Source organism: Hylobates moloch, unplaced genomic scaffold (genome assembly GCF_009828535.3).
Source record: "Hylobates moloch isolate HMO894 unplaced genomic scaffold, HMol_V3 SCAFFOLD_1, whole genome shotgun sequence".
Classification (NCBI taxonomy): Eukaryota; Metazoa; Chordata; class Mammalia; order Primates; family Hylobatidae; genus Hylobates; species Hylobates moloch.
Genome location: NW_026652276.1, coordinates 71,547,582 through 71,575,160, shown reverse-complemented (window position 1 = coordinate 71,575,160; position 27,579 = coordinate 71,547,582). Strand labels below are relative to the sequence as shown.

General features: G+C 41.9%; 1 protein-coding gene across 1 annotated transcript in view; it reads left to right on the top strand.

Moving 5' to 3' along the window:
- Positions 1 to 6,209: 6,209 nt before the first annotated feature.
- The window catches only part of GORASP2 (golgi reassembly stacking protein 2), a 38,805-nt gene continuing 17,435 nt past the window's right edge, over positions 6,210 to 27,579 (top strand). The window contains exons 1-3 of the mRNA XM_032755420.2: positions 6,210 to 6,383; positions 25,615 to 25,695; positions 26,808 to 27,011. Coding sequence (XP_032611311.1) covers positions 6,321 to 6,383; positions 25,615 to 25,695; positions 26,808 to 27,011 — 348 coding nt within the window. The 5' untranslated portion in view covers positions 6,210 to 6,320. The remainder of the gene's footprint in view (positions 6,384 to 25,614; positions 25,696 to 26,807; positions 27,012 to 27,579) is intronic.

The following is a 27,579-nucleotide window of genomic DNA, read 5'->3' as shown; positions in this document are numbered from 1 at the left end:
TCAAAGTAGACTAGCACTGGGACTTCTGTATTTTTACCGGGTTCACTGGTGAACCTGATACATACCCCAGCTTAAGAACCACTGTTCTAGTGCTTTTCTGTTGACATTGTCACAGGATCCTTAGGGTGTTGCTTTGCCAGCTGGAAACCTCTGTGATCAGCAGCACCTCTGCTTGAGTTTTGCTTGTGCCTGCTGGGCTTGTCCTGCCCACTTGGCCTGGCAGGCTGCACTTGCTTGTGCTGCCAGCCTGGATTCCACACCTGACAAGGATGAGTCAGGTGTGGAGCAGTGAGGGGTATGTGAGTGAGTGAGCACAGGTTCTTGCCTCTTTGCACAGCCAGGCACACTGGCTGCTGTGGCAGGGTGGGCAGCTCCAGGCACTGGCACAGGTGCTGGCTCCATGTGACGCTGCAGCTGGACCAGATATACCACAAGCAGCTTCCACTGTGGGCACTAGCATCTAGACAAGGGGAGTCTGGTGGCACCCAAAAGCTCAGAGACGCAAGGAACTGCAGAGTCCCAAAGAAGGTGTTACAATGTGTCACAGCCCTTGCTCAGGGAGCCCCAAGGTCTGGGCATCTTCTCTCCTTCTCATTGCCCACAGCATGGTGAGTGGGGGGGTATGTTTTGGGGGGCATGTTTCAGCCCATTTGCGTTACAGCTCTTTCAGTCCTGCCACCACGCTCTGGGCCACAGCTCCTGGGCTAGCCCAGCCCCGCTGCTGCTTCCCATCGCATGGGGCAGCTGTCTGGTGCCAGTAGAGGGTGGGAGAACTATAGTGTTGCAGCCCCTTTAGCTCCCACCATAGCTCGGGGAACCAGCCAGGGAAGTGTTACAGCTCCTTTCGCTCCTGCCATTTGGTGGGTCCCAAGTTCTTGTCCCATATCCAGGAAGAATGATGTTGCATGGGCAACTGGAGGGTGATCAAGGCAGAGAAGAGCTTTATTGGGCAATCAAACAGCTCTCAGCAGACAGGAGACCCAAACTGGGTAGCTCCTATTCACAGGCAGGTATTCTCAACGAGTATAGAGGAGACCCAAAATGGGTAGCTCCTATCCACAAGTAGGTAATCCCGATGAGTCTCTGAGTCTGGCTGAGTCTGGGGTTTTTATGAGCTCAGAAGGGAAGAAGTACCTGCCGATTTGTTCATGGAAAAGGCACCATCCAACTGGCCAAAAGGCATCAAGGAAGTTCTCACTCTGGGTCATGAACTCCACCTGGAACTGGGAGCCAGGCCCCCAGGTTTTAGGCCTGGCCTGAAGATGGGGTTTCACCGGGGACCTGTCTCTTCCCACCTAGGAACCTGTCTGCCTCCTGCCACCATCAACAGGCCATTTGCAGTGCCCAGGCTGTCTGCAGGCCCGTGTCAAGCTACCCTCAGCACCCCAGCCTTCCTCCCATGCTCATTAGTGCCCAAAGTCTGAAGGGGAGGAGGTAACAGAGGGCTGGTGCCTCAGTACTGCCCCGAGCATACACACACCTGGCTGGGTTGCACCAGTACCTAAGCTTGGCCACAACTGTGTTCCATACCAGAGTGGGTGCTGTGGATGTGGAGAGGCCAGGGAGTGGGAGCAGGCACTTCTGAACTTGTGGGGGAAGGAGGCTTCCTGGGCCCCTGAGAGCATAGGGATGCCTGGGTCTGGAGCCATAGCTGGGCAGCTGCAGCTGCACCCAGGAGTTGGTGGGCTCCCACCCCACCAACTCGGTAGGGCATGGGGGCTCCCACTGGGATCAACTGTTCCTGGCCCCCACAGGCCAATGAGTGCACGGCCCTGGCCACACCTCCCCCGCTACAGCTGGTGTCCTCGCAATGGCCACTCCATACGGGTCGCCACTGCCATCAACGTGACTACGAACATGACCATTCATATGTTCAACAGCCATTTATTAACTATTATGTGCCAGCTCTTTGTCAGTACTAACAGCACAGTAGTAGACACTCAGGCAAAGTCCATGCGCTAATGGAGCTTACATTCTAATACGCAAACAAATATACACTGACGGAGTCTCTCCTTGTATTTCCCAGTTCCAAGTCCCCAGAGAGAAAACCTGATTGGTGTAGCTAGTCACTACCATCCACTTGTGGGGGAGAACCTTTTCTAAAGGCCACCTCATTCAGTGTGGGTGTTGGCTGCCTGTATATCAGGGTTCCCCTCTAGTCCAGTCAGCTGTGACTGAGAGCGCATGGCACATAACATGGTCTCTCATGTGGTCTCATGTGGTTTGCTCCCTCAGCAAAACAGGCTAGGTTAGGAGATCCTCATCTGCCCTATCCAATGTGGTTCTTATTCAAATATGGTAGGAACCAAACTTTCTCATGGTAGTCTGAAGGCAAAAAGATAAGGCTGCACTAACCAATACCAAGCTGAATATCACTAATCTGAAAATCCAAAATGCTCCAATTGGAAACTTCTTGAGTACTGATATAACACTCAAAGGAAATGCTCATTGGAGCACTTTGGATTTTGGATTTTTGGATTAGAGATTCTCAACCAGTAAAGTTCCAAAATCCAAAATCCAAAACACTTCTGGTCTCAAGCATTTCAGATAGGGGATATTCAATGTGTATGATAAAAATGATCCCTCCATCATGAACAACTTATTTACAAGAACTCAGAATTGGCCAGGTGTGGTGGCGCACGCTTTGGGAAGCCGAGGTGGGCAGATTGCTTGAGGTCAGGCGTTTGAGACCAGCCTGGCCAACACCACAAAACCCCGTCTCTACTAAATACATGAAAATTATCTGGGCATGGTGGCACATGCCTGTAATCCCAGCTTCTTGGGAGGCTGAGACACAAGAATTGCTTGAACCTGGGAGGTGGAGGTTGCAGCAAGTTGAAATTGCGCCACTGCACTCCAGCCTGGAAACAGAGCAAGACTCTATTGGAAGGAAAGAAGGGAGGGGAGGGGAGGGGAGGGGAAGGAAGAACTCAGAATTAATGTTAATGGAACTCAGAACACACACAAAATTGAGTACCAGATACTTCTTCCAGAAGAATAGATTACTTCTGGTTTTTTAGCCTGTAGACATTTGCTTCTGTTGGACTTCACTTTTCTGCTGCCTCTGATGTTTCAAAATACCAACCTGCCTGCAGCAGATTCTTACTCCAATTGAGGCTGACTTGACAATAATCTCCCACGTGTTCCCTCCATCATGTTGTATTATTTATATTAGCTTCGGGGATAGCCTTGAGATTTTATCCTTTGCCTTCTGTTGGAGCGTATTCTCCAACTAAAAGAGGAAACAACTGGTACCAGGAAAAATGGGGCAATCATTCTCACATTTTTTCAGTCCCAAACCGGGTGGGCCCTGTACCTCACCTTCACACCCACCACCAACTGCTGCTAAAGAAATAACATGGGTTTTTACCATCACCCTGGGAATTAGGAAAAAAAAAGAAAAAAAAACCCCACAGATTTTGATGAGACACAAATAGTAGCCACAGAGGTAACTTATTAACTGATTCTGAAAAAAAGGCTTTGAAGCTATTCATTACACACGTTCAATTCAAATCAATAAACAGTACTACCATGTTCCCAATACTCAACCAGGAACTGGGGATCTAAAGATGAAAACACATGATCAGCTGGGCATGGTGGCTCACACCTATAATCCCAGCACTTTGGGAGACTGAGGTGGGAGAATCATGTGAGCCCAGGAGTTCGAAACAAGTCTGGCAGCATAGTGAGCGTCGTCTCTGCAAAAAAATCAAAAAAATTAGCTGGGCCGTGGTAGTGCGTGCCTGTAGTCTTAGCTACTCGGGAGGCTGAGGTAGGGATGATTTTGAGCCCAGGAGGTGGAGGCTGCAGTGAGCTGTGATCACACCCCTGCACTGCAGCCTGGGAGACAGAGTGAGACCCATTTCACAAGAAAGAAAGGAAAAAAAAGAAGGAAGGAAGGGAGGGAGTGAGGGAATGAGGGAAAGGGAAAGAGAGAGAGAGAGAGAAAGGAAGGAAGGAAGGAGAAAAGAAAGAAAGAGAGAGGAAGGAAGGAAGGAAAAACAAAACAAAACAAAACATATGATCCTTGCTCCGAATGAATGGACCACGAATGGTGGAAGACAGGCCTGTGATGATGACGATGATGTCATAGAAATGTAGGAACTAACTGTTTCATGGCAAGGAGAGAGTCACGCTCACCTTAAGGATAAATAAGTAACATCTGAGATGCGACTTAAAGGATTAGGATTTTTTCAAAGTTAGGATTTTTGTAAGTGGAAAATGTAAGGAAGGGCATTCCAGAAGTAGAGAATAGCATGAATAAAATCAAGAAGGTAAGAAAGTAAATGGCTTGTGTGGAGAATAGCAAGCAGCCACTCATGAGGCTGAAACACACACTACAACTCTAAGGAAGGGCTGGACTTGCCCACGGACCACCAACGATCCACAGCCTGGGTTCTACAAGCCATGGCTGCCATCAGACATATGGGAGACAACTGGTCCAAAAATTTTGACCATTGAACATGGCAACAGCTTCCATCATAAAGAGGGTTATAATTGCCAAGCAGAACGAGAACATTACAATTAGACCTAGTTCTTACATTTATTCTTTTGCACTAAATGTATTAATTTGTTGAATTAGCTGCTAGGCATTCTGGTAAATATCAAGAACATGGAGCCAACTCCACTGCAGACCCTGTCTTTGAGGAGCCTAATAACTGGAGATTTCATTTATGGATCTCTGGATTTATTAGGCCTTCTAAAAACCTGCTATTCACTTATTGATAGCAAATAAAATTATTTTTAAATTTTAAATAATATTTTCTTATTACAAAAGCACTTCATGAGCATCATAGAATATGGAACCAGCCAAAACAAAAAATAAAATATCTCTGTCACCACCCAGAGATCACCACTGTAACCCTTGGTTCATATTCTCCTCCCACATCTTCATATGCATACATACATATTAATCTGTATTTTGAGGACATGTTTTTCATATTGTCTACAGACACATCCCGTCTTGTAACTAGCTTTTTAAAAAGACAATAATTTCCACGTTTCCATGTGAATAACTACTCTTCTAATACTCAGTACATATTCAAATTTCTCCAAATGAACCAAAAATGTCCTTTACGCTTATTTCTCCAAGTTGGCCCCCAACTTAAGCCCTTGCAGTGTGTCTCTTGGTTATATTCTTCGTGTTCCTTTTAATCTGGCATAGGCCCTTTCATAGGATTCTGACTCGACAAAGAGAACTGGCCAGCTGTCCTGAAGGAAGGCCCACTTCCTGTATTTGCCTGGTTCCCTGTGGTGTCATTTTACTTGCTCCTCAATTCCCCTTACTTCCTGTAAACATCATACTCAAGATGCCATAGAGGCAAGTTAACCATCTTGGGCTAGAATACTTCATGGGTGATAGCACGTACTTTACATTGCATCACATAGGAATCCACATAATACCTGGTTGACGCACCATCAGTCCAACTGACCACAAAGCAACTAGGGGTTTCAGAGGGAGTACACGTAAGGGGCAAAAGCAGCAACGGAATACGACAACGGAATAAGCATGAATACGACCTGGCTACCTGAAGGAGGTGGGACGGGGAACCAAGCAGCAGCAGGTGGTGGAATGCCAGGGAAATCCAACCGTGCTTCCCACGCTGGCATCGCTCTGATTATGACCAATCCTCTAATCTTATTCTCACAATTAGGGAGGGAGAAAAAAAAAAAAAACCCAAACCAAAAAAGAAGTTGGTAGGTGACTCTGTGAGACTACTGTTTTATGAAGGGAGCGTTTCCTTTTATAAAATTTAGCTGAGCAGATGCAGTATGCAGCCCACAGGAGGCCACTATTCCCCTCAGCTGTACAGTTTGGGAAAATACCTACACACCCGGAGAACAGAGAGCTTGGTGTGTGTTGAGTTCGCTCCTGTTCATCAGCAGCCCTTTCCCCGCCTCTGGCCACCAGGGGGACCTGCAACCAAGTATCTGTTCTTTCAGGCGAGCGGGAACGCGTCTGCATAAATCTGGTCCAATCCAGGGCCCCGTAGCAAGGTGCCAAAGCTGGGGGAAGCGCATTTCTGTTCTCTCGCGAGCACGACGCGGTGCCTCCCAGTCCTCCTCCGGCCCTCCCTCTCCGCCCTCCCGGCCCGCGCGCGCTCGGGCCCCTTCCAGTGGCTCGCGGCAGGTGGCGCTGTCTGCGGCGTCGCAGCGGCCCGGGCTGCAGCAGAGACGATCTCCCGGCGGGCTGTGCGGCCCGGCTCTCCGGCGGCAGCTAGTGCCACGTCCCAAGTGCTACGCGGAGGAGCAGAGCGGGCGGTGCGCTGGGGGCGGGAGCAGCGCGGAGCCCGGCTCGGCCACACCGATCGCCCGCCGCCATGGGCTCCTCGCAAAGCGTCGAGATCCCAGGCGGGGGCACCGAAGGCTACCACGTTCTACGGGTAAGGGCTCCGACGGCGGCCGGGGAGCTGCGGGCTGGAGGCGGGACCGGCTGCGGGGAGGCGGAGGCCCCCATGGGCTCCTTCACGGGGCAGCCAGGCCCGATCCCGCGAAGGAGCGGCGGTCGCGGGCGCTGCCTTGGCCGAGGCTGGTTTCGGAGGCCGCTCGCATCCCGCCTCCGCGGAGCGCCCTGGGCACGGGGTCCGCGGCTGTAGGAGGACGGGCTGGAGCTGGAGGCGGCTGCCGGCGACTCGGCCGGGGGGCAGCCCTGGGACGGGGGGACAACCTTGCTCTTTTTCCGCACGGCCTTCTCTCTCCTCCACCCCCCTTCGTTTTTAGCTTCCAAAGTTAGGAAGGGCGCGCAGGCAACGTCTCCAAAGTGGTGACTCTGAAGGCAGCCTTTGCGCTTTCCTATGAGAGGGATCCCGACCCGCAGTCCGGAGGCGGGGCCTGCGGCGGCAGGTGTTAAATCACCTCGGCGCCGGCCGAGTGGCCTGAAAGACCAGCGGGGCAGGAGACGGAAAACGAAATGGCCTAGAAGTAGATTCGACGGACTTAAACAGACTTGATTTTGACCAGACTTTTCCTTTCCCGTGCCACTCCTGATCCTCCCAAACCTCCTTCTCAAGATTTCCTGGAGTGGGAACTTCCGTTCTGTTCCGATTGCTGAGGGTGTGGTTTAGATTAAGGTTTAGATCCACAGTGGTAAAGAGGTAGTGCAGAGGAATTTTTTTTAAAAAATCGGAATATATAAAGGAAAACAACCCTAGCTTAACTTCCAGGACACAGAAAAACATAGTATCTCAAAAGGCGTCAGCTAAGCCCCTACCTATGAGCGGCCTGGGCCTGGGTGGTACAAAGCATGTGGTCTTTTCCTCATGGAACCGGGCGACTTTAGAAGTAGCATTGATGGTTGTTTGCTGTGACACCTGTGTGAGTGTTAACATGAAGAACTGTCAACAGAGTGGCCGCAGCGTGTAGCGCCATTTAGGGATGTAATAGAGTGTCACTCAATATTAGCTCCTCACAGGCAAGAACGTTTTCACTGAAAGTAAGAGAGTGCACTTCCTGGTGCTACCTTCATTTCCTGCCCTGTGTCCCATGTTTTAGGTGAGACAACATTCTTAAATTGCCCAGCTGTCTAGGCGATAGGGCTGAGACAGATCATCTTTCTGATCTTCAGGATTATCGTGTCTGTTGCCTTTCCATTACACTAAAAAAATCCCTCCTCTGCCATACTCTTGGTAGGAAAGGGTGATTTTTTTTCCCCCGAAAGGAAAAGGGAGCCTATAAATAAACTGTATTATCTTCCCATCCCCTTCTGTTAACCAAACTCCCAAGAGCCAGACTGAGAGAGGAAATGGAATGAGAATTGTCAGTTCCCAAATGTGAGGTGAAAGCTGTGCTTTTCTTTCTATTATCTGGTCTGATTTTGAGTTCTCTACCCTGGGATGTTACCCAGTATTACCAGCTGTTTCTCACAGTGACCGATTGTGGTCATGAATCCTTGGGGATTCGTGATATTTTTATAATACATGCACTCAGGGAAACTCAGTAAAACACATTAGTGTTAATAAGCAAAAAAAAAAAAAAAAGTCACGTGTTTGAAAGAAAGCCATACACATCAAAAGGATTCCAACTTAGTGACTACACTCCGACATAAAATGAGTTTGTATTTTCTTTATGTAAGTGCAGTCAAGTGAAACAGCATTCATACATATTCAGTAGTGCAGATGTGTTATTAATCTATAAATCTGATTTTTAGAAAAACTAGGGACAACCTTAGTTACCAATCTGCATCTGGAGCATTAATGTTGCACATGATGAAATAATTCTTATTTAGTTAGACTTTTACTAAAGAGAGCTTTAAAACAGTAATGATCTAGTTTAGGAGAATTTTGTGTCTGCGTTCCTAAGACCCTCTGCCCCTGATTCTGTAATTGGTTTTCTTATCTTTGTTTTTAGAGGGAAAAGTGCTGTGTTAAATCTTAACACGTAAAAATGTCTTGCTTTCATTTGTTATTGCCTAAATGGACAGCGATATATTTCATTGGTAGATTACCAAGCTCATAAACTGGAGTAACTGTGGCAGGAAGATTTTGAAGAAAATCACCCATATTCAACAAGTTCTAGAATTATTTAATTAGAAGTTAGTTTTCTTGAATAACCAATTCCCTGGCCAATCTTGCTGTAGTAAAAACTTTATATGATTGACTGGGTTTTGAAATACCAATTATAATAACATTTATATCCACTGCTGTCTTTTGATTTCATGAGTCCCTATAATTCAGATAGATTGAACTTTCCATTTTTTTCATTATTTTTCAATATCCATCTAAAAATCTTTAGGGGACAGGCTTTAAATGGATCCAGAAGCTCTGCTATGAGCAGTGTAGTTCCTTTTTATGTATTCTCTATGTATGAGTGTGTATTTTCAGATTGTGATCATATTGTGTACCCAACTTCTTATCCCCACTCCAGAGTAACCACTGTGGACAGTTTCTTACATAGCCTTTCAGATATATTTTATGCTTATAAAAGTCTCTTTGGCTGTGTGCAGTGGCTCACACCTGTAATCCCCACTTTGGGAGGCCAAGGTGGGCGGATTACCTGAGGTCAGGAGTTCAAGACCAGCCTGACCAACATGGTGAAACCCTGTCTCCATTAAAAATATAAAAAATTAGCCGGGCATGGTGGTGCACACCTGTAATCCCAGCTACTTGGGAGGCTGAGGCAGGAGAATCACTTGAACCTGGGAGGCGGAGGTTGCAGTGAGCTGAGATCATGCCATTGCACTCCAGCCTAGGCAAAAAGAGTGAGACTTCGTTTCAAAAAAAAAAAAAAAAGAGTCTTTTCTTCTCCCACCCTTCTCTCTTTGTTTCTTTTTGTTACCTTGGAATCATGATCCGTGCTGTTGCACACCTCAGTCTTCTCAGTTGATGACCTATCTTGGCAGTCTTTCTGTGTAGCAAGTGGCCATCTGCTTCATGCTTTCAGTTAGCTCACGGTAGTCTGTTGTACCATAGATTGGTTAAGGAGTACCTCCTGGTGTTGAACATTTGGTTATCTAGTCTTCTGTTATTATAAGTACATGTTTACAACCTTAAATCCTACTTTTTGTTTTCCCATAACATACATCCTTTTCCCAGATTACTGTATTGAATTTTAATGGTAGCTGTCTGTATAAATGTTGATCTTTATTTTAGTAAATAACTACATTGTTTTCTGATCGTCAGCATGTGTCCATTAGAGAACATTTGGATATGGTAAAAAAGTACAGCAAAGAACCTGAATTACCTGTAATCCCACCATCTAAAGGCAAATACTGTTGAAGTATTTCTCTTAGTCTACTTTTTTTCCTGGGCATAACATCGCCCCTTAGCCATGTTTCATACAGATTTTGAATAATATGACATATTCAAGGACTATATGGCCAAAAGTTATCTTAAAAGGTTAACACTACAACCAAAATATCCAACAGCTGAGAAATTGTTAAACAAATCAGGGCCTAACCACAGACAGAATGCTATACATTCGCTCAAAATTGTGTTTTACACACCCTGTGTATGTGCAGGTACATTTGAGTGCTCAGGAAAATAAAGCTGAAAGGTAATAAACAAGGTTGTCTAAAAAATTATTAGTGGATGGTGACTTTTTTTTTTAACTTTAATGTATTTTCTAGGATTTCTGAAGTGATCATTAAATACTTGTATAGTCACCCAACGTGTAGATATGCAAAATTACTTTTAAAAAAGAAGTGGACTCCAAGTGGAGGATTTAAAAATTTGCGTAGAAGTGTTTTTTTTAAAAATAGCATTGCAGATTTCCTTATATAGCGGGTCAGATTTGTGCTCACTGTGAATGGCACTTTCATTTTGGTCCTCCAATCCTAATGTAAGGCAGGAAAAATGCTAGGGCTTCTCAGTGTGTGAAGTTATTGTAAGTTACCCCCTACATGTGAACTGTGTTTAATATCTAATTTTTGCCTACATTTTCCATTAATTATCCAGTGAACCCAACAAGACCATTTTCAAAATTAAATTAAACCAAAATATCCAACAGCTGAGAAATTGTTAAACAAATCAGGGCCTAACCACAGATAGAATGCTATATATTCGCTCAAAATTGTGTTTCAAACACCCTTTGTATGTGCAGGTACATTTGAGTGCTCAGGAAAATAAAGCTGAAAGGTAATAAACAAGGTTGTCTAAAAAATTATTAGTGACATAGTTCACAAAATTAAATTTTTGGAGTGACCTCACAGATGCCTATTATAGGACCTGCTTTTAAATTAAAATATTCATATTCTGTTCCACACTTACAAACTCTGAGATGGGGACTAGCTGAGGGCATACTTACTGGAGCAAGTATTCACACCAGTGTGGAGACACGGAAAATAGCATTTTCATTCTTTCTCATGCTTTCTTCTGGGAGAGATTTTGAGGTGATGGATATTTTGAAGGAAGGGTCATTGACATGAAGTGTGTCACCAGTGTAATAACAGGTTTTTATCTTCTGAGCTATTTGCTGCAGACTGGGCAGCATTTAGGTGTTCTCAGAGAAGCAAGCAACTGCAAGTGGAATTACTTCTATAGAAAATGCAATGCCTAGACCATATCTACTATCATATGGAACTGCTCTTTTTATGTATTTTTTTCTATTTTGTCAGAGATGAGGTCTCCCAAAGGTACTGCTCTTTTTAAATGGTGCCTAACTAACCTACATGCAATCCTGTTGCGATGGGGTTTCAATTTAGTACTTATTTTGAAAAAATTAATTTCTGATGTTCAGTAGTCATTGTCTTCTTTATTCTTCTAACACTGTCTTTCTCAAACTTTTGAAACTCATGCCCTCTTTTTTTTTTTTTTTTTTTTTAATGAGATGGAGTTTCGCTTTTGTTGCCCAGGCTGGAGTACAATGGCGCGTCTCGGCTCACTACAACCTCCCAGGTTCTCTTGCCTCGGCCTCTCAAGTAGCTGGGATTACAGGCACCTGCCATCACGCCTAGCTAATTTTTGTATTTTTAGTAGAGGTGGGGTTTCACCATGTTGGCCAGGCTGTTCTCGAACTCCTGACCTCAAGTGATCCACCAGCCTCCACCTCCGACAAGTGCTGAGATTACAGGTGTGAGCCCACGCCCTACCTCATCCCCTAACACAGAAATCTCACTCTGGCTCCCTTCTCACTCATTCTGGAAACAATTGTAAAAAGAAAACAGTAAGGTTATTTGGTATTGTTTTCTATATATAAAGTTATAATTGTGAAACCTGAAGAGTCTGACCCTGCCCCCAGAATTGATCTCTCCTTTTTTTTGTTTGTTTGTTTGTTTGTTTGTGAGACGGAGTCTCGCTCTGTTGCCACGGCTGGAGTGCAGTGGTGCAATCTTGGCTCACTGCAACCTCCGCCTCCTGAGTCCAAGCAATTCTCCTGCCTCAGCCTCCAGAGTGGCTGGGTTTACAGGTGCCTGCCACCGTGCCCGGCTAATTTTTGTGTTTTTTAGTAGAGATGGGCTTTCACCCTATTGGTCAAGCTGGTCTCGAACTGCTGACCTTAGCTGATCCACAGGCCTCCGCCTCCCAAAGTGCTGGAATTACAGGCGTGAGCCACTGTGCCCAGCCCAAAATTGATCTTTTCTAATAAAAGGCCCAGAAGTTGTTTAATAAACATTCTTTTAAATTGCTTTCAAATGTTGGAATCAGGATATCTCAGTTTATTAAAGCCATGGAATATAATGTATATAAATCTTGGGATACTTTTAGGAATTATATCATTGAACATAAACTTTTTCTAATATTAATAGGCCTTGAACAAATTAGTAGTGTCATGTTGTTTATATACACTTTGATTTTTCTTCGAGATGGAGTCTTGCTGTATCACCCAGGCTGGAGTGCAGTGGCGCGATCTCAGCTCACTGCAACCTCCGCCACTCCAGTTCAAGTGATTCTCCTGCCTCAGCCTCCCAAGTAGCTGGGATTACAGGCGCCCACCACCACACCCAACTAATTTTTGTATTTTTAGTAGAGATGGGGTTTAACCCTATTGGCCAGGTTGGTCTAGAACTTCAGACCTCAAGTCATCTGCCCATCTCAGCCTCCCAAAGTGTAGGGATTTCAGGTGGGAGCCACTGCACCCAGCACCCCCAACGCCCTACCTCTTTTTTTTTTTTTTTTTTTTTAACACGGGGTCTCACTCTAGGCCACAGTCTCCACTCACTGCAGCCTCCAACTCCCAGGCTCAAGTGATCCTCCTCTATCTCAGCCTCCCCAGTAGCTGGGACTACAGGCACACACCAGCACGCCCAGCTAATTTTTTGTATTTTCGGTAGAGCTGGGTTTTTGCCATGTTGCCCAGGCTGCCCTCGAACTCCTGAGTTCAAGCAATCCACCCACCTCAGCCTCACAAAGTGCTGGGGTTACAGGCGTGAGCCACTGCGCCTGGCCTGTATACGCTTTCATACTTATGTGATGAGGTGTGTTTTAATGCCTGCACTATCATCCTCAGGATCCTCACTGGGGGAGATCTGCTGTTAGTGGTTAATCATGGTTTCAGTAAGTAGTAGCATGTACAACACTGATTCTTCTGCCTTCTGGGTCAGATACCAACAGGGCTTTTTAATAATTCCTTTGCAAATTTTATAAAAATTGAGCTTAGAATAACCATTGACATCAGTGTGTTCATTTTGCTTACTTCAATATTCTACTGAAAGGATTATATATATTGATTGATTCACTAATAAAATACTAATGTAAACTAGGAAATATAAAGTTCAATATGTGTTTTGAAACTGCCTTTTTTTTTTTTGAAACAGGGTCTCACTCTGTCGCTATGGCTGGAGTGCTGTGGTGTGGTCATGGCCCACTGCAGCCTTGAACTCCTGGGTTCAATTAATCCTTTCATCTCAGCCTCCTGAGTAGCTTACAGGCATATGCTGCCATGTCCAGCCAATTTTTAAATTTTTTTGTAGAGAGATCTTTCTATGTTGCCCAGGCTGGTCTTGAACACCTGAGCTCAAGCGATCCTCTCGTCTTGGCTCCCAAAGTGTTGGGATTACACTTATGAGCCACCACACCTAGTCCTAAGTAGTTACTTTGAGAGACTGTACATTTCCCTGTTGGCATTGCAAATAAATTTACTGTAGCATGAAGATAATTATTCTGGGGTTTTGTTCTCTCTTTTTTTTTTTTTTTTTTTTTGAGAAGGAGTCTTGGTCTTTCACCCAGGCTAGAGTACAGTGGCGCGATCTCCGCTCACTGCAGGCTCCGCCCCGTGGGGTTCACGCCATTCTCCTGCCTCAGCCTCCTGGGCAGCTGGGACTACAGGCGCCCGCCACCTCGCCCAGCTAATTTTTTGTATTTTTAGTAGAGACGGGGTTTCACCGTGTTAGCCAGGATGGTCTCGATCTCCTGACCTCGTGATCCGCCCGCCTCGGCCTCCCAAAGTGCTGGGATTACAGGCGTGAGCCACTGCGCCCGGCCTGTTCTCTCTCTTTTTTAAGCACCAATGAGAGAAGGCTCAAGCACATTGTCAGAAATAAGGAAGCTTGAGCCAGGCATAATGGTGTGCACTTGTAATCCCAGCTACTCCAATCAGGATACTGAGGTGAGGTGGGGGCCCAAGAGTTTAAGACCACCCTGGGCAACATAATGAGATCCGGTCTCAATAAAAGCAAAATTGTTACTTGACCAAGGACTTTGAGGCTGCAGCGAGCTATCCTCACGCCACTGCACTCCAGCCTGGGTAACAGCAGCATATCTAAAATTAATTAATTCGTTAATTTTTTAAAAATAATTTTAAGGCTGGGTGCGGTGGCTCACGCCTGTAATCCCAGCACTTTGGGAGGCTGAGGCGGATGGATCACCGAGGTCAGGAATTCAAGACCAGTCTGGCCAACATGGTGAAACCCCCTCTCTACTAAAAATACAAAAACTAGACTGGCGTGATGGCGCATACCTGTAATCCCAGCTACTCAGGAGGCTGAGGCAGGAGAATCGCTTGAACCCTGGGGGTGGAGGTTGCAGTGAGCCGAGATGGTGCCACTGTACTCCAGCCTGGGCAACAGAGTGAGACTCCATCCCCAAAAAAAAAATTTTTTTAGAGACCTGGTTTTGCTCTGTTGCCCAGGCTGGAGTGCAGTGTCGCAGTCCCAGCTCACCGCAGCCTCGACTTCATGGGCTCCAGCAATTCTCCCTCCCTAGCCTTCCAAGTAGTTGGGACTACAGGTGCGTACCACCACAGCTGGCTGATTTTTTGAAGGGACAAGGTCTCGCCACATTGCCCAGGCTGGTCTCAAACTCCTGGGCTCAAGTGATCCTCCTGCTTTAGCCTCCCAAAATGCTGGGACTGTAGCTGTGAGCCACATCCCTGCCCTAATTAATTAATTAAAAGTAAAATCCAGGCTTTGTGGCATGTGCCTGTAGTCCCAGCTACTCAGGAGGCTGAGGTGGGAGGATTGCTTGAGCCCAGGAGTTCAAGAGTAGCCTTGGCAAAATATTGAGAGCTTGAGAAGGAAAAAGAAAGAGGGAAAGAGGGAGGGAAGGGAAAGAGGGAAGGAAGGGAGGGAGGGAGGGAAACAAAGGAGGAAGCACCTGATACAGTGACTGTCACTTGTGATCCTAACACTTTGGGAGGCCGAGGCAGAGTATTACTTGAAGCCAGGAGTTTGAGACCAGCCTAGACAGTAAAGTGAGACCCTGTCTCTAAAAAAAAAATAAAGACAGAAGGAAAGAATCTTGTTATCTTTGTGGACATGAGTACATTGAGAAACTATCATAGTCAACCACCAGAGTCCACCTTTGGGAACTGGATTCTAGTGCCAGCTCTATCACTTCATTCTATTTCCTTGAGCAACCCTTTGAACTGCTTTGAAAAGCTTCAGTCTTTGTATCTGAAAAGTGCGGATAATAGCAGAGCCACTTCCACCTTTTCCACTAAAAAACACATTAGATACTGTGTATGAAAATAATGAAAACAATTGAGCATTGTTAAATCTCTTTCTTAAAACAACACTATCTACCTCCTTGATTATCCTGTGGATTAAATGAGATATTCCATATAAAGCACTTAACTTAGAATGTGGAATATAATAAGGATTCAAATGTTAGCTGATGCCTTTATTACTAGCATTTGCATTATTGTGCAGAACCAGTATGGTGGCAATACTAGCTAAAATATACTGCTGTAGTTGTAAAAATTTTTAGTATTTTTATTTGATTAAGCAACAGTTAATTTTTGTCTGTGCACCTAACCTGTACTTTACTGCTGTTTAAAACATAATTTTGAGGTCAGATCTGACCCATTAATTTTAGTCATCTAGGCACACACATAAATGGTGCCTGTTAATTTCCTCCGATCCTCATTTTTAAGGAAATTGTTTTTTAATTTTAAACGGGGAGTGCCAGTATCCTTTTCATTGCATTGCTACAGTGTTACCACACACATTAATTAAAATGGCTGAAAGAGTCTATGTAATTAAAATGATCTTGCCGTATTTGATTTTCTTCCTCGTAGAATCTATAGATAGCTTAGCAACAGTTTGACTGAATATTTCATGGTGGGTCATTCAGGCTTATAGATCACATAGTTAGCCTCCTCATTTTTGCAGCTAAAGAAAAGAAGCACAGCCTGTAATCCCAGCACTTTGGGAGGCCGAGACGGTGATCACCTGAGGTCAGGAGTTTGAGACCAGCCTGGCCAACATGGTGAAACCTTGTCTCTGCCAAAAAATACAAAAACTTAGCCAGGCATGGTGGTGGGCGCCTGTAATCCCAGCTACTTGGGAGACTGAGGCAGGAGAATTACTTAAACCCAGGAGGCGGAGGTTGTTGTGAGCTGAGATTGCATCACTCTACTCCAACCTGGGAACAAGAGGGAAACTCCATCTCAAAAAAAAGAAAAGAAGCACAGAGAAGTTAATCTGATTTGCCCAAGGTCACAGAGCAAGTTTTCTTTCCCTAAGAAACAAATCCCTAAGTTATTTGAATAATATAAAATGCATTAAGAAGTTATCAGAGTTTTTGCTTCTTTTAGAGCAAACTTCAATTTCTTCCAATGTTTTTTTTTTAATGTACAGATCTTTTCTGGAAAACTATTATGCAATAATGGGTTTTTATTTCCTTTTAGTTGCCATTACAATTTTATTTTAAATTGCTTGAATGTTAAAAATTATGTCAGGGTTAGTGTCAGGAGAACATGCACTTTGCTTTGAGAAGAACATGTGAAGACAATGTTTTAGCAGGTGAGGCTTGAACTCTTCTAGTCTACTGCAAAATTATTTACCACACATTTGTGTCAAGACCCCCAAATAAGGAAACTTACCCATTTGCAGACATAGAATATAGTAGTCTCTCCTTATCCACAGTTTGACTTTCTGTGGCTTCAGTTACCTTTGGTCAACTAAGGTCCAAAAATATCAGATGGAAAATTCCAGAAATAAACAGTTCATAAGTGGTAGATTGTTCTGTTTTATATTATTAGTTATTGTTGTTAATCTCTTACTGTGCCTAGCATATAAATTAAACTTTATCATAAGTATTTGCATATGGGAAAAAATATAGTACAGTATATGTAGGGTTTGGTACTCTGCAGTTTCAAGCATCCATGGGGGGTCTTGGAACATATCCCCTGCAGATAACGGGGACTACTATAGCTCCCTCACCCTTCTTCACTAAAAAAAATGCCTATTATAACCACCGAGGATTTAGGATTTCTTTTTATTGTATCACATTCCCAGGTCTTTTCCCATCATTTTGATCACCTACACACACATATACTGCATGAGGATTTATGTTTATAGTTGAGGTGGGTCATCATTTAGGTATTGCTTGGATTGAATTTATTTTCTAGTCTTGTTTAACATCTCCAGTGTTTTTAAAAGCAGTACAAGAGGGAGAGTGTTAGAAGAGATGAAAGTGTAGATAGTCATTCAATGGGGCTTTTCTACATTTTATGTGTGGAAAAGGAATATATGGTGTAGTAATAAAAAGGAGACAGTTATACATTCTAGTAAGCCAATTTTATGGTAAAATTTTCATTGTTAGAAAACTTAAGGAAGATAATTTACATATCAGCCAGAAACACGGATAAGTGTGTCTTTGTATATCACCTAGTGCAATATGTAGTCTGGTGATATCCTGTGCTGCAAGTTGCCTTGTGGTTTCCTTTCTTTGTTACTTTAAGGTAGAAGGTCTGTATACCTCAGCTGAAAGTATGTAAGTCAATAGACCAATGCAGTTGGGAGAATGCCCCCTGACACCCAGCTCCACCCAAACACTTCTTCCCTCTTACTCTGCCATTCTTCTCTCCCCCAAGTGAAGAATTAAAGAGAGAAAGAGGTAATGTGAAATGACCCAAACCTAGCATAAGTAGTAGTAGTTGAACATTCTTAATCCTGGAAGAAGAGATGAATGCTTCACTGGAAAGCAATAGTTAGGTCTGTGTGTTAAAAGAAAAGTTTAGGCTAAATCTGGTAAAACTTTTAATGATCCGGGATCAGAAGTGGAGGGAAAAGTCAAGAAGTGAATTGCTTTTTTTTTTTTTTTTTTTTTTAATACCAGGAACTCGATGGAGCAAAAGTGTTAACGGTATCTTGTAGGACAGCTTTTCCTAACTTTATTTTTATTGTAGCTCAAACCAGAAAAGGTATTTTCCTTTGCAACCAGTACATACTACATTTCATGAAGAATATAGGCCTTTATTATATCATGCATTTTTGACAGATTTTCTATTGTGATATTGTGTTTTGATACTTGTCTTTTGTGACACACTAAATTGATTTCAGAATCGACTGAAATCATCCACTGTAGTTGAATGACACCACTTTAGGGATTATTGCTGTAAAGTTGGTGATTAAATCCAGCTTCTAATCATTGATGCAAATTTATTTTTATGTAATGGAGATGCCGCTTTACTGTGCAGTTTCATCATAAGCTTCTCATTTTTGCTTGTTGAGGGGTAAAAACTGTCTAGCAAATATCATCTTGTTTATTGCAGCCATTTTTTCTAGAGTGTTAGGAGAGAAGCATTTCTTTCACGCTGCTGTAGTTTTTATTTTGTAAGCTAACGTCAGACGTATAGTTTGAACCTTACAACTGCCAGTTAGTGTGTTCGTAATTTCTTCTACCTGTCCATGTTTTGGTAATATATCTTTTTATAACTATTATTTTGTAAGCGTAATTGCTCTTTAGCATTTTCAGCTGCTTTATTACGTTTCTTAATTGTCAAAGTAAATCGTGTGGCCCTAAGAAGAATTGGAAAAAAAGGCATTTGGAAAAAGTGTAACCTCAATATACTTGTTTTGATACAGGGCGCATCTTTTAAGGCTTTACATTAAAAGAGTGCACACAAGTGTATAGCTTGGTGAATTTTCACAAGCAACACACTTAATGTAACCAGCCTCTTATCCCTTTCCAGTGACATCCTGCACAACCCCACCTCCGCAGGATGAATATCCTGATTTCTAACAGCATAGATTAGTTTGGCCTATTCTTGTACTTTGTATAAGGGGAACCATGTGCTAGGTACTCTTTTGTATCTGGCTTCTTTTGCTCAGATATGCTTGTGAGATTTAGTCATGTCTATTATTGTAGACCTTTCATGTCATTAATGTATTTGGTGCCATTGAGAGAATATGCCAATATTTATTAACCTGTTGATGGGGATTTTTGTAGTTTTCAGTTTGGGGCTTTTATAAATAGTGCTACTATGAACATTATAGTGTATTTCTTTTAGAGAACATGTGTATACCCATTTCTGTTGGGTATATACCTAAGGTGGGAATATATGGTCAAAAGGTGTGCATATTTTCTATATTAATAGATATTGCCAAGTCATTTACTAGTTTGCATTCTAACCAGCAGTAATTGAGGTTTCTAAATGTCCTACGTCCTCACTAACACTTAATATTTTTCGTCTTTTTAATTTTGTTCATTCTGATAGATGTGTAGTAGTGTTGCATTGTGGTTTTAATTTGCATTTCCTTGATGACCATTAAAGTTGAGCACATTTTCATATTTATTGATCACTTCAGTATCCTGTTTTGTTTAGTGTCTGCTAAAATCTTTTCTCCATTTTTCTATTGGGTTGTCTTTTTTTCTGTTTTAAGCAACTTTATTGTGATAAAAGTTACATACCAGAAAGTTCAGACTTCTAAAGTATACAGTTTCGTGGGTTTTTAGTATATTCCTGGAGTTCTGCAACCATCACCACTGCCTAATTCCAGAATCTGTTTATTACTCCAGAAAGAAACCCATATGTATTAGTAGCCATTCCCCCATTCTTCCACCCACAACCCCTCATAACAACTAATCTGCTCTCTGTCTCTATGGATTTGTCTATTGTGGACATTTCATACTAATTGAATCAAACAATATGTGGCCTTCTGTGACTAGCTTCTTTCACTTAGCATAATGTTTTCAAGATTTATCCATGTCATAGCGTGCATTGGTACTTCATCCTTTCTTATGGGTATACCACATTTTGTTTATCCGTTTATCAGTTGGGGGACATTTGGGCTGTTTCTACATTAAGGATATTATGAATAATGCTGCTATGAAATTTGTGTACAGGTTTTTGCATGGAGATATATTTTCATTTTCCTTGGTTGATTGTATACCTGGAGTGGAATTGCTGGATCATGTGATAACTTTGTGTGTAACATTTTGAGGATCTGCCAAACTGTTTTCCACAGCGGCTACACCATTTTACATTCCCACCAGCAAATGTATGAGTGTTCCATTTTCTCCACATCCTTGCCAATGTTTGTTACTCTCTTTTTAATTATGGTCATTCCAGTGGACAAGAAATAGTATCTTGTGGTTTTATTGTCTGTCTTTCTTGATGCTTTACAGTAGTTCAAGATTTGTTCTGGATACAGATCCTTTGTTGGATATGTATTATATCTTTTTACTTTCTTAATTATACCTTTTGATGAGCAGAAGTTCTTAGTGTAGTTCACTTTATCAATTTATTTTAGTTTATGGTTAGTGCATTTTGTGTCCAGTTTATTAGGAGGCCTTTGCAAACTTGAAGGTCTCAAAGATATTCTCTTATGTTTTTCTCTACAGCATTTATTGTTTTACCCTTGACCTTTAGATCTACCATCCATCTGGAATTGATTTGTGGGAGGCAACATTTGAAAAAATGGTTTGTCTCTCTTTCCTGCTAACACTTTATAAGTCTTATTTTTTCTTTTTAAGAGTAAAAGGTATTTAATATGGTTGCAAAAATAATGTTGTGTCCAGGAATTGGTTAGCTATAAAGATTTACCCTCAGATGGTGATTGCAGAATTAGGAGGATGAGCTTAAGATTTCGTGGCCTTCTATCATAGGCTTGAGACTTAGCTAGGCATTTCATAAACTTAACTCATTGAATCTTTACAACATTCCTGCGAAGAAGATGGTGTTATCCCTTACTTGCAAATGAGAAAATTGAGGCCCAGAGTGGTAAATAAACTTTACCAAGCTCACACAGCTAATAAGTGGACAAAATCATGGCTTAAAACCAACTCAGTCTGGCTCTAAAAGTCTATTATTTTTTCACTGTATATAATCTTTTAAAATCTCATTTATTTATTTGTGAGATGGAGTCTTGCTCTGTCGCCCAGGCTGAAGTGCAAGTGGCGTGATCATGACTCACTGTAGTCTCGACCTCCTGGGCTCAAGCAATCCTCCCGCCTTAGCTTCCTGAGTTGCTGAGACTACAGGCACGTGCCACTATGCCTGGCTAATTTTTAAAAAAAATTTTGTAGAGATGGAGTCTCACTTTGTTGCCCAAGCTGGTCTTGAACTCCTAGCCTCAGGAGATCCTCTCACCTCTGCCTCCCAAAGTGCTGGGATAACAAGTGTGAGCCACCGTGCCTGGCCTTAATTATTAAATTTACAGATTTAACCTGTTCATTGTAAATTGCTTTGATATTTGGCCCAGTAATAAATGTTAAATGGTCTGTGGAGCCAAGTATATATAGACTTTTAGTTAAGATGACTTGAAGAAAGCAGAAGATAAATTAATAATCAGGAGATCTCATAGGGGATAAAAAGTATTGAAGTGGTAATCTGATGCTTGAGAGATTACGTGCCAGGAGATTCTTGTCAGTGGATAACATTGCAAGAGAAACTTACCTGTGTCAGTGTTTGGTTTGCTATGTTGTGGATCATATTTTCCATGCTACGAAATATAGGAAATTTCCTATAGGTATGTGAGAGTCAAAGAGAATTTTTCTAGGGCACTCTCTGCTGACTTCCTAGCAGTAATTAAGATACCTACCTACGTAATTGTGCAGATACTGATGATGTACATAAATTTAGGAAAGAAGTTAATTTCAAGGGCCATTAGAAACAGAGGAAATCGATGTTAGTAACAAATGAAATAGAAAAATAGAGCTAGGGAAAGGATCAAGTTTATTTTAGAATTCAAATTTAGCTATTGAATCATCTTTGAATTATAGGAAAAATACTTCTGATATTGGAAAATTTCCATTTCAGACAAATAGTTTAAACTTTATACTCCAAAGTTTATACTTTAAACTTTATAAGGGTGGCCTAGTAAGAATCAGTATGCAGGATCAGCTTTCTAAATGAGTGATTACGTTATAAAAGTGCTGTGTTTAGCCCTTTTTAACTAAAAGGTAAACTTCTGGCAGTCTCAGTGGCAAAGTCTGAAATTGATCAGTGACCTAGTTTGAGTTCTAGATAAAATGCTATTAATAGTTTTTTAGAAACATTCAGATTCAGAGAATTAGATGATTAGATGTGGGCTTTATTAGATGAGAAACTCCACTCTGAGGAGGCGCCTAAGGATCTGTGCTGGTCATCCCCTTTCACACCTGAGGCCTTTCACATCTAACTGATAACCGGCTAATAGGCATTTCACATCTAGTTGATCTGACTTTGTCCCAAATAGCTGTGACTTGACCTCACTTTTCTTGTGACTCCAGGCAGCCACTACTTTACCTTTCAGAGTTGCCATTTGAGAAGAAATATGCTATTTTGAGTCCTAGACATTTTATTGGGTAACATATAGAATATGAAATAACCCCCATAGAAAACTGAGTATACAGAAACTAAAAGCTGGGTATGGTGACATGCCGCTGTAATCCTAGTGCTTTGGGAGGCTGAGATGGGAGGATCACTTGAGACTAGGAGTTCGAGACCTGCATTGGCAACATAGCAAGACCCCCATCTCTACAAAAAAATTAAAAAATTAGCTGAGCATGGTGGTGTACTAGAAAAAATTTAAAAATTAGCTGTGCGTGGTGGTGCACTAGAAAAAATTTAAAAATTAGCTGGGCATGGTGGTGCACACATGTAGTCCCAGCTACTTGGGAAGCCAGGAGTAAGCTATGAATGCACCCCACTACACTACAGCCTGAGTGACAGAGTGGGACCTTGTCTCAAAAAAAAAAAAAAAAAGAAGAAGAAGAAACTGAACACCTTTAATAGATCCCTTTGATATTTAACTTATTTAATTTACAAAATGATTTGGTCCCAAATTTGCAGGAAAACATAAAAACATGATCAAACAGTTTTAGGGAGTTAGACATTGAACCGTCTATATAGGGCAACTATTCTTTACTGTAACAAAAGAAGAATATCAAGTTTTACTTCTTCTGAGACAATACTATAATTTGGCTTAAATAAAAGGTAACATTAAGAGGTAATGAACAATTCTGATTGCCACTGGTATTAGAGGGATGTATTTTAGGAACAATCTGGGTTCCATTTTGAAAGTATTAAAATGACTTGTTACTGTATAAATAGCTGTAGCTTTGTGTATGGTTGAACGTGTATCTGTCACTTGCTGTTGTTATTTGCAAAACTGACTGTAGAACTATTTGGACTATTATAGAAAATCAACCTATAAATATCAGTGCTAACTTTTGTTCTTGTGGAATAGGTTTTTTTTGTTTTGTTTTGTTTTGAGACAGGGTCTCGCCCTGTCGCCTATGCCAGAGGGCAGTGGTGTGACCTGGACTCATTGCAGCCTCAACTTCCTGGGTGCAAGTGATCATCCCAGCTCAGCCTTCCAAGTAGCTGGGACTACAGAAGCATACCCCCATACCCGGCTAATTTTTTGTAGAAACAGGGGTCTCCCTATATTGCCCAGGCTGGTCTCAAACTCCTGGACTCCAGTCCTCCTGCCTTGGCCTGCCAAAGTGCTGGGATTACAGGCATGAGCCACTGCGCCTGGCCATGGAATAGTTTTGACAGCACTTAATAATATCAAGCAGAATAAAAATTCCTTAGACAGGAAAATATTTTGGAAAAAAAATAGAGTGGATTATATTTGTTTTTTGCTTTTTTGTCGTATTTCTGTTACTAGCTACTAACATTTTACTACTGTGAATTTTGAAAATTTGACAGTCCATTGTCAAATATGGGATGATAAACATTTGAGTTGTTGAGAAGCTAAGTAATCTTTTTTATTCTATGAACCTATGAATTATATTAAAAGTAATCTCACTCTTTCATTTAAAGGCCAATAAATGTAGCTCTACCCCTTCTTTCCAGCCTTCAGTTGGACTAATAGTTTCAAGATGGACTTTTGGCTGGATGCAGTGGCTCACACCTGTAATCCCAACACATTGGGAGGCCGAGGCGGGCAGATCACTTGAGGCCAGGAGTTTGAGACCAGCCTGGCCAACATGGTGAAACCGTGCCTCTACAAAAAAAAAAAAAATTAGGCGGTATGGTAGTGGTGCACACCTGTAATCCCAGCTACTTGGGAGGCTGAGGCACAAGAATCACTTGAACTCGGGAGGTGGAGGTTGCAGTAAGCCGAGATCGTGTCACTGCACTCCAGCCTAGGCAACAGAGCAAGACTCTTGTCTCAAAAAAATAAAAATAAAAAAAATGGATTTTTGAGTTTCACTTCCACCATTAGGCAGCTATGGAATCATAAGCAAGACACGGTATTTTTTTTTAACCTATCAAATGAAAGAATTGCACAAAATCCATGGTTTTTAAACCTTCTTGGAGTTATGGAGAAACCCTTTGAGAATCTGATGAAAGCCACCAATATTTACACCCTGAAAACTGCTTATTCATATAAAAGATTGTGTGTAATTTCAGGAGCTGTAGTATTCTCTGAAGCCATCCACAGACCTCAATTTGAGATCCCTGGATTAGAGGATTTCTGGGTTAATCCTGGTTTTCAAAGTCTGTAATTCTCTATTTCTGTCCACACTACTCTGTCGTCTGGCTGCACATGCTATGATCCTCATTCTTCAGACTCCTGCTTCGGGTGTTTACTCATACTGTTTTGTCTATTTTCAGATGTCCTTCTTACCCCCTTGACCGTCTTTACCTTTGAATGTTCTACCCTCTTTTTAAACCACAATTCCTTATCACTTTTTATGTCTGAAGCTTCTTCAGTCAGAATTAATCTTTCCCTTAGAACCTTATACCAAATAGCCTTTAGCCTGTTTGGTCTTACATTATAGTGATTAGAGAGCTGTGTATCCATTGCCCCTTCCTCTTCTCACCTATTCCTCAACAGATTATAAATGTCTTGACATAGGTGACTATGTGCCTGTATTCGCTTTGTAACTGAGTGGTGCCTTGCTAGTAGTAGTCAAGGAATAATTGCTTGAATTTGTCACTCAATTGTAGTGACTAACTGTCTGCTGTGTCCCCTAATTGCTGAGAGGATTAGCCCCTTTCTCCCAAAAAAGGAGAAAGTGGTACGGAAGTAGAACCACAGAGGGAAAACTTCATATAGAAGATGAACTAGGCCCAGTGCAGTGGCTCATACCTGTAATCCCAGCACTTTGGGAGGTTGAGGCGGGTGGATCCCTTGAGCCCAGGAGTTCAAGACCAGCCTGGGCAATAAGGCGAAACCCTGTCTCTGCAAAAAATACAAAAATTAGTCGGACATGGTGGTGCGCACCTATAGTCCTCCCAGGTACTCGGGAGGCGAGGCACAAGAATTGCTTGAATCAGGGAGGCAGAGGTTGCAGTGAACTGAGATTGTGCCACTGCATTCCAGCCTGGACAACAGAGGTGGAGTCTGTCTCAAAGAAATAAAATAAAAATATAAATAGAAGATTAACTTAAAGAATGGGTAGAGTTTAGGGAGCTGGACGGGCATTATCTGGGAGAGATGAAGAGAAATGAGAGAACTAGTGTGTACTGTATTTCATTATCAATGAAATTGGTCTATTTTTACTGAAAAGAGAGATTCGGCTTACAATTTTCACCTAAGCTTTACATTTTTTATTTTTGTCGTTTTTGTTTCCACAGGTACAAGAAAATTCCCCAGGACACAGAGCTGGTTTGGAGCCTTTCTTTGATTTTATTGTTTCTATTAATGGTTCAAGATTAGTAAGTTCAACTTTTTGTAATTTTTGTCTATAGTATTTGTAATCTCTCAAAAATGGAATTTTTCAGATGACCTGAGATGGGTATTTATTAGTTACAATCGTTATGTGTAGTATGCCAATTTATAGAAATAATCATGTATTAATAAACATTGAAATATCTAGAATATTATACCTTATGCTCCACTGATTATCTTAGGGAAGTCTCCAGAATCAGTGGAGTCTTTTATATGTTAAATATTTAATTTTTATAAGTAGAAAGAAATAATTAAGATGTAAAAGATTGCTTTTTAAAGATGTCAGACTTCTGTTGGTTGTTGACAAATGGATTAGTAGAAAGATTCATTCTCTCATCTCATTCTCTCAAACTTGTCAGTTTTCTTGGTGCTAAGTTTCACAATATACAAATAATGTTATTAGAACCAGACAGAGAGATGTGCTCCAAAGTACCAAATTAAAACCACTTTTTATACCTTGTTTAGAGTTTACCCATAATAAAGTTCTAAGATAAGGAAATTATATAATCTCAGCAAATTCTTAGGACAGTAGCCACTTGGTTGGTTTAATTTTTCGTAACAGTCTTAAGTTTTTGTTCATTACTTACAACATCTCTGACATATAAATAAAGGCCAACATCTGGCCTTTATTTGTTTATGAAATGAAATATTTAATATGCTGTTTCTACTTTCTTTTCTATCCAGCTCTTAATAAAGCATGTATTTAGAAATAGAGTCCAAAATTAAATGTTAACCCCAGTAAATGTTTTAGATTTTTATAATCAAAGTCATCACAACTTCGTTAGTAATGTGACTTCTTATGGCATATTTTGTTTTTACACATTGAAGCCCTAGATCATTCTAAATAATGTTGGGTTGCAAATTCCATAATCCATAGTGAGCTATTAGAAAAAAGCCAGTTTCAAGCTGTTCCTAACATAAGAGTTGTTCTTAATTTTTTGACATTCTTTTACATAGAAGAAAATTTAAATGTTGGTGAAACCTTTGTTGAATGTTTTATTTATGTTGATTATTAATATTACTCTTATAGGGCCATTGGATGCTTAAGCTAACATTAAATTTTTATTTACTAAGGAATGTGATTTCTATGTGTTCACAGAATAAAGACAATGACACTCTTAAGGATCTGCTGAAAGCAAACGTTGAAAAGCCTGTAAAAATGCTTATCTATAGCAGCAAAACATTGGAGCTGCGAGAGACCTCAGTCACACCAAGTAACCTGTGGGGCGGCCAGGGCTTATTGGGAGTGAGCATTCGTTTCTGCAGCTTTGATGGGGCAAATGAAAATGTTTGGCATGTGTTGGTATGTATCAACTGTGAACTGTTACTGGAGGTTCATGAAGCAGTGTGGAAAGATGTTTTAACAGTGGTTGTTTCTGGCTTAATAAGATTGTAAGGATATTATTAATAGGCAATTTTTGCCAAAAATCAGCATTCATTGCTTTTTAAATATGGATCAGTTTTTTTTTAAGTTGAGGAAGAGAAGCAAATGTACAAGTTTAAGAACTTTTTTGGGCCGGGTGCGGTGGCTCAAGCCTGTAATCCTAGCACTTTGGGAGGCCGAGGTGGGCGGATCACGAGGTCAGGAGTTCGAGACCATCCTGGCCAACATAGTGAAACCCTGTCTCTACTAAAAATACAAAAAAATTAGCAGGGCGTGGTGGCGGGCGCCTGTAGTCCCAGCTACTCGGGAGGCTGAGGCAGGAGAATGGCGTGAACCCGGGAGGCAGAGCTTGCAGTGAGCCAAGATGGTGCCACTGCACTCCAGCCTGGGGGACAGAGCCAGACTGTCTCAAAAAAAAAAAAAAAAGAACTTTTTCTAATGATTTATTCATTATAAGATGTGTTAGAGTAGATAGCTACAAAAATAT